General features: G+C 42.4%; 1 protein-coding gene across 2 annotated transcripts in view; it reads left to right on the top strand.

Moving 5' to 3' along the window:
- ADARB2 (adenosine deaminase RNA specific B2 (inactive)) overlaps window positions 1–16622 on the top strand; it is a 306015-nt gene that overhangs the window by 273280 nt on the left and 16113 nt on the right. For both annotated transcript variants that reach the window (XM_074555648.1, XM_074555715.1), the window contains one exon: window positions 11100–11268. In XM_074555648.1, coding sequence (XP_074411749.1) covers window positions 11100–11268 — 169 coding nt within the window. The remainder of the gene's footprint in view (window positions 1–11099; window positions 11269–16622) is intronic.

The raw sequence follows: 16622 nt of genomic DNA, 5'->3' as shown, positions 1-16622 counted from the left end.
ACACAGAGACCCTCTAAGGAGTCTGATCATCTCCTAAAACTGTTGTGAGAGCCTCAGCCCCAAAAGTCAATATTCAGTGTCCTTCAGGAAATTATCAGGACAGAAATACAATGAGGATGCTTATGGCAGTAACTAGGCTAGAATCACTCCCCAAACCATGGGGTTTGGTGAACATTTCTGGATGTGCAAGGGGAAGAAATCTCTGCCTTCCTTTTGCCAATCCCATGTTTGGTTAAACAAACAAATTCTGTTCTTGTAAATAGATGGTAAAAGGGAAAAGCGCTTCAAGAAGAACCATCTAAGTAACTCAGTGATCTGAAAAGAAATTAGACATCTGTAACTACAAGAAAATTCAGGTTCTAACAAAGGGATAAACTTTCCCATTACAAAAATTGCAGATAACCATAGGTCACCCCCTGGACTTGGGCACTATTTTTTGTTTCCATTACACAAGTGCTCCCAGATATCACATCTGTCTGTCACAGCTGCTGGCCTGATGCAGCTTGGGAAACCATCTTGGAAATTCGTAGCTATTTGGTGCATGGAGCAGCTTCCTCCAAGGCTGTAAAGTTGATTTTATGCTGATGAATGGCCCATCTGTGGAACTGGGATGAAGGTGCTTTATTTTCCTATTTTTCATATGACTGAGCAAAACAATACCTCGGGGGATCTCAGAAAAAAAATTATCATAGAGAACCATGCCCAGAAGTAACAGGAAACTAAAAAAATGCACACACCACTGTAGGCTGTAGTGCTGAATACTGCCTCAGGAGAAATAATCCCAGCACTGGAGGAATTACTGTGGTCAGCTCAGATTGCTTTATCATATAAAGGATGCTGCAGAAATTGCAGATACAGCAAGAGGCTCTTGCATTACTTTACAGGCTAGGGAATTAGCATTCAGGAAGGTGGAAGGAAATTATCCTTTCCCTTCTTTAAGACTGGATTGGGTCTTATCCAAAAGGTTTGGGTTCAGGTGTGAGCACAGCATCCTTTGTCAGTCTCCTTTGAGGTCACATTCCATGGAAGCAATGGCCCCTCCTGCTTGTGCCACTGACCCAGCCTCAGTTTACCAAAGTAAACAGAGGAAATGCAGCAAATTTCTACAGCTGACTGGAGGCTGGGCTGCCAAGGAGCTCACGTCCCTACTCAGGACTATTAGCAGGCACTAGGTTTGTATGTAATTGCCCTGTTTTCTAACTTGATCTTCCCAGGCTGCTGAGATGCTGTTTCAGTGTGACGGCTTTCACTCAAGTCAGCTTGGCAGGGACAGCATGGCCACAGGACAGTTCCCTCTGGTTAATTCTCTCCTTCACTGACACACCTCACCCATGGCTGGAGCAGAGGTGGAGTGTGCTCCTGGGCAGGATGGGCAGGATGACAGCAGAGCCCACCCAGCCCAGCTGGGGTGGTCCTGTGTCCCCACAAGTCCCGCAGGGCTGATTTAGCTCAGGGCTTTTCAGGTGTGAAGTGATGCTGTGTGTAGACAGTGCTAAGATTTCTTTCCAGCATCTAAAATAAATCCATGCTGGCACTGTGGGGGAGCTTTTTTCTTCTGGGGAAGGTGGTCAAAGGGATTTCAGGAGAAGAAAGTGTGTCTGAGAGGAATCAGTGGGATCCTGGGACAGGATAGGAAAGTTTGAAGGAGAGTGGGTCTGTGATATTCAGCTGTGATGGGGAAGTGGGCGAGAGACAGCGACACAAAGCCTGTGAGAGTGGGGAAACTCTCAGGATGAGTGAAGCCCCTCTGCTTCTTCCAATGCTCAGCACCCACACAGGACCTGCAGGCACTGGCTGGAGCCATCTCCAGGGCTGCTAGAAGCTTTTCCTCCCACAGCTTCTCCTACTCACTCTCTGCTCATCCAAGGCTGCAGAGGAGGAAAAAAATGGAAAAGAGGGGAAAGACTCCTGTCAGAGGTACCAGAATGGAGACAGGGGCTGGCCCAAGCCCTTTGCTGTGAACCCTGAGCCCTCCTCCTGAAGCCACCTGAGGAAGAAGCTGCAGCAGCAGCAGCTGGATCTTCATGCTCAGATGAGCCCATTGCTGAGACAGACTAGCAGTGCCAGAGGGGCTGCAAATACATTAGTCACATGTTCTGGAAATCCCATCACTTTGGTAACCCAAAGGAGAGGTCTGATACATGACCTGTCATGCTAAACCTTTTGCCAATCCCAAAGGTCAGTTCCAGCCCCTAAACCTGCCAGAGAAACCAGTGGTGTCCAGGCTTAGGAGAGCTGTGAAAGCACTCATGGTTTTATTGTTGGTATTTTCATACTGGAGCTAAGGATGCACTTTGGAAAGAGGCTTTCATTTCACTACACTGAAGTCCTGAAGCTTTCAGTACAATTAATCAAGCTGTACAAGTTAATCAACATGTACAAGTTTGCTGTTCCTTTATATTCCATTATTAATCTCTACCAGGCTGGGTAGTTAGGTTCTTAGTGGAGTTTTGCTAAAGCTGACTGGTGAATAACAGTTTCACTTCTTGGACAGATTTTAGGTCTCAAAGAACTGGCTGGCTGGAAAAAAAAACCTCAAAACCTTTCAGGCAAAACTTAAAAGAAAATAATTGTGTGAAACTGGGATCACATCTTATATTTTTTGTATCTTCTGTTCATGAGTAGCAAGGGGTAGGAAAACCCTATTCCATTTCCTCCCATGCCCAGTTCAGGGTAGACTTTTTCATTCAAGGCCACTTAGAATCAAATAAAAACTTGAATCTGTGTCTCTCAACTCCTGCATCAGTGAATTCCCTCTCAGCTGAGCTAGACAGCTCCCTTTTTTAACTCTCTGTTTTAAAACTTTGTCAGAACTGACAGATCATGAGAAAACTCTGCCTTTGACAATGCATTGAAAATGTCCCAATTCCTTCTCCTTGTGATATTCTTGGCTGCTTTTGCTTATTTGAGTTTTGTTGTTTCAGGGGGAGTTTAAAGTAGAAAATAAGATTTTTAGAAGTATGTGTCAGTGCAGTGTGTGTCTATCCAGGAAAAGAGACAGAATAGGCTGAAAACTGTGGATTGCTCAGAGCCAGCATTGGCCACAGCTTTGAAAAGCTTTCATGTAAAGCAAAATGTGTTTGTTAAGATTCAGGAAAACAGGTTTCCAGCTATAATCAGATTCTAATTTTAACAGAATGCTGGAATAGCCACAGGGCATTGCACTGTATTTATTGATTCTGCTTTGTTATGGCTTTTGCTGCTTAGTAAAACACTGCATTTGGATGCAATGTTCAGATGTGATAAAAAGGCTACATTAATCAGCAAAAGACCATGCCTGAGAAGTTTTCAGAACAGCAGTAGAAAATTCCACCAAGAAAAGCTCCTTGCCCCTGGATTTGTCCAGCCCAAGGAATGGTGGTATCTCCAAAGCCCTCTGCAGCAGGAAAAAGATAACACATACTCCTGGACATCCCCCCATTCCGCCCCAACATCCCATAGCCAACCACAGATAGGCACCTAAGTGAGGCACAGATTTTTGAGTGGAAAATATCAAACCATAGTCGGGAAAAATCTCTGTGGGTGAAAAGTCCACCCACTCAGGTCTAATTTAGTCTAATTTGCCCTTCCACTGAGTGGGAATTACAGATAAAACTCATAAGCTGAGTTTTAGAAAGCTTATGCGACAGCTCCAGGTCCAGTTAAGATCTTTGTGGGACTTCTGGAAGTCCTCAGACTTGTGGGAGTTTCTTAGAGTCAGGAGAGAAATCTGAAGAGTTCTGTGTGAGTAGCAAACAATTAAATTCTTACCATGATCCTGCAAGCTGCCTTCTCTAGCCAGACTGGGGCAAATCACCTCACTCTGGTAATTTCTATTTTTGTACCTGTAAAATTGGAATAAAAGGGATCCAGCAATCACAGCTCTGAGAAAGGTTAGTTAGTGCTGAGAGAAGAATACTAAAATGGAAAACATTGTATGTTCTGTGCACTACTGTAAAATTATTCAGAGTAATTTAGCAACTTTAATCCACAGATTTTTAAGGCTGACAGGAACCACTTTCTGGTGATCAAGAATTAATTTCTTCATCCAAAGACCAGGCTCCAGATAAGACTCCAGAGCTCCAGAAGCTGAATTAGAACATATCTGGTGGTGCATCAGGAATCACAGCCTCTCTAGAATTATACCAACCACAGTGTGGTTGAAAATCTGTCATCATATTGACAGATTGCTCTTGTTTCTGTCTCATGGGGTTCATTTTCTGTTTACATGTTTTGCTGACTTCTCCCACAACATTTTCCTTAAATCATCCTTGAAGATTTCAATTTCCAAACTGCAACAGAATCCCAGAGCCATATGAATAACAGCATGTTTTGTTGATAAAAGAAAGAGGGTTATGATGAATAACACATTCTCTTTATGTTTGTGTAAACTTCTTGATTAAAACATGGCAGGAGAGAGAATTGTCACCAAATAGGCAATTCTAGTGATGTTGATATATTTTTCACATAAAGTATATTTAAAAGATAAAGCCTAGCCTTAAGAGAAAACATTTCTCATTAACAAAAAAGTGAAAGATCCAATGATGCACAGCTTAGGACAAGGGTGAATAGCTGCTTCCCCCTGATCTCACTCTGCACTGGCTTTGATCAGCTGCTGAGCTGGGCACAAGCAGCGTCTCTGCCACTGCCAAAGCTGAGCTGTGCCTTGCTGCAGACCAGCTAGGTGCCCTCTCTGCCTGGTGGAGGCCTCAGAGGCAGAACTCCTCCTTAGAGAGTTCACAGATCCCTCTCTCCTCTCTCCTCAGAGGGTTCCCAGCCCTTTGCCAGATCTCGAGACTTTGCTCTGTGGGAGCAGCTGCGCTTTCAAAGCCGCGGCGGGACATGTCTGATTTTAGACAAGAGGAGCAATTAGTAATTAAAAATAATAATCTTGAAGTGTTTGAGTTGTATTTTCCTTGATTGCCACATGCACAGAATCTTAATCCCTCTGATAAATCTTGTACTTTTGGCTTCAACATGCTAATGCTTTCCTACTCCAGAACAGGCTGGAGCCCACAGCCTGGGTTTGTAGGTGGCACAAAGAATTTCCCTGACACCTGACCCAGTGCTGCTCATTCCTCCTTGCCTGGAACAGTCATTTATAACTCTCAGAGGAAGCTGTGCATGACTTTGCTGCCAGCAAATTGTTTTAAAGTGAATTTTTACTAGTTACTCACATTTTGATCCCAGGCATTCCTCGAAGACATACATTAGAGAAAACTTGTTTGTAGGCTTTGAGCTATTTCTCTCAGATTTTTTTTTTTCTCTCAGGGTATTAAAGCCTGCTGAGAGTCCAGGCTTACTTAGAAGTTAGTCTGATGGTAAAATGGATTTCATGTGTTAGAGTGTCATACTCTGCTCTAGCATAGGTTCAATGAAGATATTTTGGCACCTCTCCCTAGGATGAGCTTTGAATAAATTTCATATTAACGTACAAAAATAATAAAAACTCATTGTAAAAGAGTTATGTTATCTGAACAGATGAAATTTTTCCCCTCAGTAATCATATATGGAGGCATTTTGGTGGACCAAAATGAAAAGTATTCATTAAAACATTCACTGATAAACTTTAATATGCTGGAAAACAATTCTTATACTCTTCCTACAGTTACTGTCTCTAACATTACAATTCAATCAAAAAATAATAAATTAATAGCTACTTAAAGCTGATAAAGAAAAATAATTCAGTCATTTCCTTCCTGTTCTTGAGGATTCAAACGTCACGTTTCCTCTTCACTGCTTCTTCTGGATTAAATGCCACATGTTGATAATCTATGGATAGGCAAACTGACTTTGCTATCACATCTTGTCAGTACATCACTAGAAATAATTGGCAGATGAAAAATTGTGGAAGAAGTAGAAAGAGTGAAAATTGTTATTTGAAGGTTAGTGAAAAGAAGAAAGAATAATATGCCAAAAGGAACATCATTTATCAGATCATGGATTCTGTCAGGTTAGGGACTACAGTCCAAAGACAGTATTTCAGCCAAGAAAAAGAGAGGGAGAAAGGAAAAGGTAAAGAAGTTCAATCTCCAAAGTTAATTTCAAAAACTGCAGGTCTCACAGGTTTGTAACATTACCATATAAATTACATATTCATATTTTTATTTGTATAGGGCTTAATTATACTGTCCACACCATAGATCTGAACTGAAATCTGCTACAAGGTGGTGGGTGTCATCAGGCTCTGGGAGCAAGCAAATCTCTCCTAGGACTGGCTTCATATGCAATATCCTTCATGGTCTATATTTAAAAGTCATATCTCAACTTTTAGATTCATCTCAAGATGCTTTTAACCTGTACAGGACAGGGTCTTGTGTTCCCTTCTGGGAAGGACACATCCCTGAAGTCACTGTAGGGCAGCTCTGTAGACCATTCTTTTCACAAATTTAGACTTATTTCAGAATAGTCCTAAAGTTTCTTGTTTTCCAAAGCTGGCCCATGGCATTCCAGCCTGGCTCTGTGCAGGTCACCAAAGCCCAGTGCAGCAGGGATTTATCTGACCAGCCACTCTGCCCAGCAGAGCAGACACAGCCAAAGTGTTCACTGCACTGTGATTCTCACTTTCAGAAATAGTAATGTTGTACATTGAGTCAGGATCTGGTTGAGGAAAGTGCATCTCTAATAACCATCAAAATACAAAGGCAGTCAAATGTTAACACTCTTCTTTCCACCCCTTTGTCTCCCACTGCTCTAAGGAAGCTTTATAAACCATGCTGAGGAGGGAAGAGTGCAGCACTGAAAAAAATGCAAGACAGGCTCTTCTATTTCTTTTCTGAAGAGAGAGCAGCCTCCAGTGAAGCAGGAAAACAGAAAATGAACCTCTGAGGCAGTCATGCAAAATTTCAGATAGATCCTTACTCGTGTGATTCTGTTTAATCACCGTCCATTTCCTCTTCACTCTTTCACTAAATAATAAATATGGACTGGCTTTTTTCATTACTATATGAGCTAGAACTGGTCCTGGAGCAAATATGGAAATAAGGGCTTAGGCTTGAAATCAGAGGGTTTCACTGATTTTAAATACAAGGCACCTGTCTGTGTACATTTCTAATCCAATAATTAATCCAGGACCTTTTTATCTTAGGAACTCTCAGGAGTAATTTCCACATCTGAGTGGAGCACACATCATAAATCCACTCCAAATGATTTTTTAATTTGTCCTTTCCAATTCTGGTTTGAATTGACATTTTGTTCTGGTTGAAGTGGCATCCACAGACGCCTTCTCCCCTGCAATTAGCTGAGATTAAGCAGTTGGAGAACCAGCACAGGGAAGATCAGAAATGCTTATAGTTACTGATGTTTTGATCATACTTAACAGCAGAACAGCAGTAGGCTGTAGTTGGTGACTTTAAGATGCATGAATAAATATATTTCTGTGACTGCATTAAAATGATCCATAGCAGGCTGTGCCAGCAAGTGGACCATGATTTTACTGCTAACAAGCAGCTTAGAGCTGGAGTCTGTCTGCAGCTTCAGTGCAAAACTCACAGATCCTCATCTCTTCCTTTGGTTATATCTTCCTGTGCTGCTTAATGACATGCTGAAAAAGAACTCAGTGTGTTCCAGTTGCAGATTTTGATTTATTTAACCATTGGCAATCTGAAAGCATTCAGAGCTTTGGGTTATTAGTATTTTATATAAATGCCACAGATGAACCTTTGGAGCATGTGTTCCAACCACCCCAGCAATGTGAGCAGCCTGAGACAGGCAGCACAGCTCGAGGTTTGAGTCACACCCTATTCATTGAATTTAATAGCAGTTGAGCAGCTAAAACCCCTTATCAGAGCAGTGGGAGTGTGTCCTGGGGTGAGTGTACCCTGGCCACAAATCCTGAATCCTATCAGCCAGCGCCGGCTGCTTGCTGCAGCCTGGGCAGGGCGCAGGGACAGGGAGCAGAGCTGGACACATGGCTGAGCCAATATGAGCGCTCAGAAACTGAGACTATCAGTGCACTTGCACACCTCAAGTGCTTCTTAGAAACTTTGTTGTTCAGTTTCTGGCACTTGCAGTCCAGGGTTGAGATGCTGTGAGAACAACCAGCTGTAGAGTTCTTTGGCCTTTGTACTTCCTGCAGCCCTGGGAAGATCAGATAGGAAAATGACAAATTAAATAAACAGACCCCCCCCCAACTCACAGAAGTCTTTCCTATCCCTCTCCCCAAAAATTTTTGTCCTATGTTTTAAATTCCTCAGCTGCTCAACAGCTGTTTGAAATCCTGCTGCTCTTTTTTCCCCTGAGCTCACTCCTTATCTCTGTCAGCATATTGTGGGAGGCTTTGCCCCTCACTGAGGTAACATTTATGTACTGAAATCAAAGCCACACAAATGATGGGCTGCTCATCTTATCCTGCAGTCACTAAAATTCCCTGGCAGTTACATGTGTCTTTGCATGTATGGGAAATGGAGGTGTATCAACACACTGAATTGCTTGAATAAGAGAGTAATCTAGGAGATCAAGGCACCCACAGGGGAGGCTCAGAGCAGGAGCTGAGAAAGAGAGGAGAATCTACAGAGATGGGATATAAATGTAACAAGAAAAAATATTTTTCTTAAAAATTGGAGAAAGAAACAGTAAAAAACACTTTGTCTTGAGGGATTTCCAGTAGGTGGACTCCTGTGGCAAATCTTTCCTGGAAGGATAGCATCTGTTTTTCATAAACAGTTGTTAAGCAGTACGTTTAAATGAATTTGCATAAGGAGGAAGCATCATTATCTTCATTACACTTGTGGGAAAGCTTAGGAAAAGAGAACTGGTTTGCTTAAAGTTACTCTTTCCACCAGCTGAAACAGCAATAGCCTCTTGAGTCATTCTTCACTGCTTCCTTGGCAGAGATCTTGCTCTGCTGTGCCATCAGTTCTCAGTATGTGCAGACAAAGGCAAAGTGGTTTTAGCAGATATTTCTCACTGTTGTTCAGCTAGATCTGTTTGCTAAGTAGAAGTGATCACTTTCTACTTTTGTTGTCCAAATGTCATGGTGTCTTTCCTACGACTCTGATGTTTAATTATGAAAAATGCTGCTCACCAGTGTTTCATGTTTTTAAAAATGTTTCCTCACAGAGTCCTAGGAAAAATATGGGCCAGTTCCCAGATGGCTAACACAGTCCAAAGAGCGTCCTCTGAATGACACTGCACTTAGCATCCCAGACAAGAGAGATGTGCAAGGGATCAGCACATGTGGTCATGGAAATCCTTTCCTGACAGTGTTGGGACAACCAGAAAATTTGAGAACAGAGGGATCTGAGACATTTCTGGGACTTCCACGTTTTTGCTTATTAATTCCTTTTTATTTCTCTATTGACTGTTCCCAGTTTCTCCCACAACTCAAGTTTGAAAAGCCACAATAGTCCAAGTCAGGTGATTACTGCAGTGTCTTAATTTGTGAGGTGCTGACAATTGGGCACAAGGACCCTCCCCATCCCCTGCTGCTGGGATGAGGTGACTGCTGATGGGGATGGCAGTGCAACAGCCACTCTTCCTCAAACTCAGATGCTGTAGCAGCGTTACTGTAATAGTATTTGCAACAATATTTTGTATATGATGGAGATTGAGTTTGGGTGGAAACTAGTTTTGGTCATGGCCAAGCAATCCATTTGATACCTGTCCCAGCCTGCTGCTGACACACATGCACCCATCTTAAATTCTGAAAAACCAGGAATGAAGAGAAGAGGCAATGATTGCTGAGGGTCCTGCCTGCTGGGAGGTCACAGCTGACTTTGCTGCTCTACATGTGTTTGCTGCCTCTGCTAATCCCAATAGGCTGAAGCAATTTATTATTCCACTCCCTTTTTGCAAACCACCCAGTGGCAGCAGCCACTCAATCCATTGCTGCCACCAGCACTGGGGACTGTGCACAGAGGCAGCTCCTCACAGCCAGAGGTGCCACAAGCCCCACAGCCTCTGGTGCACTGGTGTCACTCAGTGGCAGAAACACTCAGCCCCACAGCCCACTGAGCACTGAGGAGCATCACCTTCATAAGTAGAAGCCTTCTGGTCCAGATGAGGAGCTGGCATGGAAAAAATGCAGGACAGTTGGTAATGTGGGCAAAAGCTTCATGTCTGTAAATGCAGCACTCCTTTTTCCTTAAATGCAGAGGCCACCATGTACTGCCATCCATTATTTTCCTTAGGGCTAGAGGGAAACTGTGGAAGGTCTGCTTCAGGGAGAGGGTTACCCCCAGTGAAACCCTCTGAGGGTGAGGCAGTGAGCAGACCCTGAGGATTTCCTTGCTGGTACTTCTTGTCCTTTTACAGCCAAAATACCCAGGGGTAATGTAGCAGTGTAAGAGTGATTTTGATAATGAACTTCAGTTTTCCTCTTTTCATAATAATGAAGGTGAAGTTCTTTCGAAATGTCATTATCTCCTGTATTTACTGCATATCTGCAGGACTCAGTTCATCATGGTCCAGGACAAGCGACTTAGCTGCTTGCCCTGTGCTACCCCAGGGGCCTCTGCCTTGCACTCAAATATGTAATATTACAGAAGTGATAAAAGATCCTGGTACAACACAAGGCAGGAAAGTACCTCACTTCGGGGAGACTGTAGGAATTTCAGCCAGTAATGAAAAACTAGCAAATTTTGATTTGCCTTTGATCCAGAGTATAAACCTTTAGCTTTTCAGAATTTTTCAGTGAAATTTTATGGTAGCAAATCAAAACCTCACTTCTGAAATTATTCAGGAAATGTCACTGAATATCACAGTAAAGTATTGGACTGGTCTGCATCATGCATCTGAGTCTTTGATGATACTTACTGAACAAAGATTTTTCAAATATTCTTCCATTACAACTCAATTGTAAAACGAGAAATTGTACAGGTTCTTAAAAAGACAAAGAACCTCTCTTCTTTTTAAATATATAAGGGAAGTAGAAGGGGAGCATGAGCTCAGTGTGTGCTTTGTGTAAGCTGTGATGGATGCAAAAAGAAAAGCATGCTAGAAGCTCCTTCCTTTCTGCGCTGTGCTGCTTTCTTGGGCTGTTATCTCACCTAATTTTGCATCCGATTTTTAAAGGACCTTCAAAGGTGGTTTTGTAAATGCAAGCTATGGCACCAACACAGCCTCTCAGATCCTTTCAAAAAACACTCAGTTCCTGCCATTCTTGTGTTTGTTTTGCCCAGTGAACAGCAGCAAGCACATAGTGAGGAAATACCGCGGGCACCTGCGGACGAAGATCGAGTCTGGCGAAGGGACCATTCCCGTGCGGTGCCACAATGCGGCGCAGACGTGGGACGGGGTCCTGCTGGGGGAGCAGCTCATCACCATGTCCTGCACTGACAAAATCGCCAGGTACGTGATGGACACACAGGGAAAAAGTCTTTGATGTGGAAGCTCAGTGCCACAGAGGATTATGGTGCCCAGTGGGAAGCAGCCAGCAGGTGCTGACCAGCCCTGTAGGAACAAAGCTCTCCTTTGTATGCAAAAGCAGAACATTTAAATAGGAGGGAATGTAAATAGGACAAGTTCCCAAATTCTTTGTGGGTCATTAGATGCTTATTACAGTGTGACAAAAAAATAAACTGCCTTTGCAGGGTTTTTTGCCAATAGAATTTCACTGTGCAAATAAAATACATCCACTTTGCTGTTCTTGGATCATTTACCCCAAAACTTGCAAACCAACTTTCTTACAGATAAACTTAGCTCATCTGCACCAAATTGAATAAAAAGCCCTAAAAGCCACCAGGGATATTTCTACTATTTTGAATGTCATTGAAGAGTTCTCATGTCACAGCCCCCTCTGTGCATTTCTGCTATGCAACGTATATTTATGTAGAGTAATTTCCATGTAATAAATATTTCATAATTATTCCCTGGTGACAAATAAAATGCAAACACATTCGCCATTCTCAGTTTAGGGTGTTAACTAATAGCAAATGATGGGTAACACAATCTAAAATCAAAATGTGTGTGCTTGGCTGCGCAGTTATTGCATTATTAGTACGTATCTATACATCTATGTATATTTATCTTCATAATTTATACATATGTATATATAATGTACATTATATATAGATACAGTTCTACATATAAAACAAATCACATTGCAGCTATAAAACCTATATATGCTGTGATCAAATTCTCTGCTAGACTATCCTGCCTAAGAACTCAGTTAAATTACATCAGTCAAAAATTTGGCCCAGTTATTAAAGGCCAACATAGCCATAATCTTTCCCAAAAAAACATAGAAATTTTGTTTAATCCAAATGCATAAATTCTGCTTTTAGCTTTAACTGGATGACCTACCAAAGCTAAATTAGTCTAATTAGCAAAGCTTGCCATTTTGTCACGAAAATGTAGAAGTGAACCAGGAAATGGAAATTCTACCACACTCACAAAATCCACCCTCTGGTAAGAGTAGTCGTCACAACTGTTGTTCTTTCATGAAGGATAAAGTGCAACCTCTGCTGTAATGTTTTCATTTACTCACAAGGAGATAACAGAAAATCCAAACTGTATTCAGTGGATCTCCTCCACTGTGTGTAGATGCAGTTGGGTTTTCCATATTCAGACTCATATGGACTCAAAAAACTGAACAATTTTAAGTTCAAGGATAGAAGTGTTGCACTCTCTGTGGCTTTTAATTAGCCAGTGAATTAAATATCAACTTTGCACATTCTATTACATTTCCTGTTGATGGGGATGTTGACAGTAATGCAGTCTCAGGAGTTGGGTTTTCTCCAAGCACATCTGCTGAGCATCGAGTGAATCCTTTCATTGTTGACACACATCTAAACAGCACTGAAGTCTTTGAAGGAAAGAAGAATCTGCCACAAAGTTTTTCCAAGATAAAAAAAAATTTGCAGCTCTCATAATTTACAGTATTATTTCAATATTGTAAGAAAAACTGCACTTTTTATTATTTTACTTTTATTATTTATTTTCAATGTAATTCAAATGAGCTTGGGATTTTTATATGTTAAAAAAAAGCAGCAACCATTTGTGCTTTCAACAGCATATGTTGCAGTTAAAAAAGAGGCTGAGAAAATCTGCGTTATACATCAGCCCATACTTCAGTTTACCAAATTAAATGCCACCTACAATAATTTTTTATAATTATTATCCTCATGTGTCAGGGGGAGAAATCAAAGGTTTCTTCACCTGTCCTTTGTTTCAGTACTTGTAGGACTGTCTTCTGCCTTCTCCTCTGGTCTCAGAGAGCAGAGGCAGGAAAGGGAGTTCAGTGGAAAAGCAGATTTCTCTATGAGGGCCTTTCCTACCCCTGCCCCACTGGAGAGATCAGTGGGTGGTGCCCATACATCATTCCAAACTGCAAATGTTTGCCCTACCACATAGGCAGCTGACTCTTTAAATGTCTGCAGGATGCAGAAATCTGATTCCACGTTATCTGAGCTTGTCTTGCCGTGAGAAGAAAAGAGATCTCTGAAGCTGAAATTCGTGTTTGTATAAGCAAGATCTGACAAAAAAAATCTCGCCTGTATGCTTTGGATTTTATTGCTTGTAAAAGTCCCTCAGGAGCACTGTGCTATTAGAGAATGTTTCCTCTTGAGAATCTAGCCAGTAGCTGCTAAAATATACATCATTTTGCATTATTTGCAAAGGGCATTGCTATCAGAATATCAAAGACCCAAGAATGCACAGAGTTACTGAGAAAAGCGAATAATATTCTATAAATCATGTATCTAACGATTTATGTTCTTTCTTGCTCACAGGAAAGCTATAAGCAAAGAGTAGTTTAATCAGATTTATTTGTTATTCAAAGACATTTAGCCATTTTTATTACTATCACCACAAGTTTGAGAGAATTTGATGCTTGGTATGCATTATTTGGGCTCTGTGGTTTTGTTGAGATCTCAGGATAAACACCCTGGTATCATACCTGCTCCCTCACTGAATTAAAGCACAAGCTCTATGGTATGAATAGTCATTTTATTTGGCTCAGGCAGGGAACTGTGAGGTGAAATTCTGCAACTTGGATATAAAGAAGGTCAGCCTAGATCTTGGTTATTCCTTCTGGCTTTAAAACCTATGCATTTATATGTGTAAATTTAAAGTTCAGGGTCTGTGAGTCCCCAAATAAACCACCCTAAGAGAGTGTCAGCTTTTACACACACAACTCCTGTGAGCCTCACAGTGCAGCTGGAGTCACTTCAGGCTCTCAGTGCCATAGGATTTAGGATTAAACCACATTTTTTAGCCCACAGTTCATTAATTACACTGACACCTTTTGACCTTCATTCTCCTCTCTAATGTACATTTTATACATTTACCAAAAAGCAGCAATAACATGGGAAAAATAATTTCGAAAATAATAATCTGTTTTGGGAAAAAATTATGTCATTTAATGTTTTCTTGATGCTAATCATAACCTATATTAAAACCTTTATGTCGACAGAGACATTGCAGCCCTGAGAGAATTTCAGCTTTTTGTGACAGCAAAATTCATACAATGGGCCAAATTAAACCTCTTTTCATCTCCCTGTCTCACACTAAGGCTGGACGCAGGACTAGCTCATACCTTGCTTATTACAAGGTCAGTGCAAGGTTAATGCTGCTGCTAATGGAAGTCTCTGCAGTGGCTGTTTGGGAGCAGACAAATGTTTGAAGGAAAATTGTTGTATGCACACATATGCACACACAGGCATGCACACACACACAAACACACACATTTTAGGGAAAGAAACAAGGATTTCCCTAGACCTCAGCTCTTCCTTGAGGCTCTAAACACAGTAACCACACCTTAGGGAGACTCAGCCATACATTCTGTGTCTGACCCTCAGCTGATTAGCAGCACCCCTTTGGTGTCCCTGAGGGACACTGGCTCTCTGTGTCCCGTCAGTGACATGCTCTCCAGGTGCACAAAGCCAGCCCAGCACAGAGCATCTCCTCCCTGCTGGCTCCCCACCGCACACAGTGTGCATGTCTGTGCCAGATTTGCAGGTAACAGCCCACATGGTTGCATATATAAAATCAGCATTTCCAAATGTCTCTACTTCTTATTCCTACAGCAGAAGAAATATGAAAGTCTGGGCAAAATAGCAAAGATTTATGCACCTCTCTTTATTCCATCACCCCTCTGGACAGACTTATAAGAGAAATTCAGTCTGTCACAAAGAGAACCACCTTCCCTTTGACACACTTTGTCGTCTCACTCATGGAAACACTGTCTGAGCTTCAGGCCAGTCTCTTCCACCATGGCTCATCCTCTAGGCTCACCATAACTCAGATTTAGCAGTACACACACCTCCTTTCTGTATAAAGTTTCCTGTTCCATGCTCTGAGCTCGTCAAGTTCATTTCTCTCATCACCAGCACCTGGGTTCCTTCCTCTTCCATGCAGAAAACCAGAGAAATCATTCCCCCCAGTGCCAGCCCTTCTAAAATAGCAGGGTGCTCTGCCCTGTGCAGCTGCACAGAGAGGTTTGGTGCTTGCCATTGCCAGTGGTTGGCAGAGCAGGGCAGAGGTTTGGCAGAACATGGCAGAGGTTTGGTTTGGCAGAGCATGGCAGTGGTTTGGTTTGGCAGAGCATGGCATGATTTGGCAGAGCATGGCAGTGGTTTGGTTTGGCAGAGCATGGCATGGTTTGGCAGAACATGGCAGTGGTTTGGCAGAGCATGGCAGTGGTTTGGCAGAACATGGCATGGTTTGGCAGAACATGGCAGTGGTTTGGCAGAACATGGCAGGGGTTTGGTTTGGCAGAGCATGGCAGTGGTGTGGTTTGGCAGAACATGGCAGTGGTTTGTCAGAGCATGGCATGGTTTGGTTTGGCAGAGCATGGCATGGTTTGGTTTGGCAGAGCATGGGCAGTAGTTTGGTTTGGCAGAGCATGGCAGGGTTTGGAAGAGCATGGCAGAGGAGCTGGGAGCTCAGGGAGGAGAGCACCACAGCTCCCCAGAGCTCAGCAGACCCGTGGCATGAGCCGGTGTTCCCAGATCCGGGGTCACCACCTCACCTTGATGTGCCCAGGCCATTTTAGGTTCTTGGTGCAAGCATTCAACGCTAGGGTTCATACCAAAAATCAGTTCTTACCTGGGTGTCTCAGGAGAGAGTTCTGCATTGCACTACTCTTCCCCAAACTCTCTTCCTTGACAGACCTTGGCCAGGGGACTGGACACCTCACACTCTGGCCAGGGCGGAGCACATTATGGCTCACTAGATGTTGAGTTTATGTAGTTATTTGGAGAGATGCCAGCCTTCTGTGCAGCAATTTTGCATCTAAACACACAAAGATTGTATAAACTTATTCATAAATGGATGAGCAGTGGCACTTGTCCTCTTTTGGAGTCCCCTTGCAGGATCCAGGCTGAGGAATGTACTTTGCATTGTGCAGGATTTGCAGGGAGCAGTCCTCATAAACACTGTCTTTAAACAGCACATAAAAGCCAGAATTCAGTGTTTGGTTTATAAGCTCTGGCCTTAAAATTGTTTTCTTAGTACCACTTCTCAAAAGGTCACCTTTAAAAGACTGTGCATTTTCTTGCCGCCAGGTTAATGGTCATCTACTTTCTCAAACTTCACCAAAAAAGTGACATTTAGCTCAGAAGTAAAAAAAAGACCTTGAGTATCTAAATTACCTCACCTACAAAACAACACAAACAGAAACAATGGACCTCCAAACTTTGCACTGCATCATGAGCACTGTACCCATGTCCTGTGGCTAAAATTTGTGGATTATTTGGGCCCCA

Source organism: Zonotrichia albicollis, chromosome 1 (genome assembly GCF_047830755.1).
Source record: "Zonotrichia albicollis isolate bZonAlb1 chromosome 1, bZonAlb1.hap1, whole genome shotgun sequence".
Classification (NCBI taxonomy): domain Eukaryota; kingdom Metazoa; phylum Chordata; class Aves; order Passeriformes; family Passerellidae; genus Zonotrichia; species Zonotrichia albicollis.
Note: the sequence above shows the minus strand (reverse complement) of the source record. Positions and strands in the feature narration are given on the sequence as shown.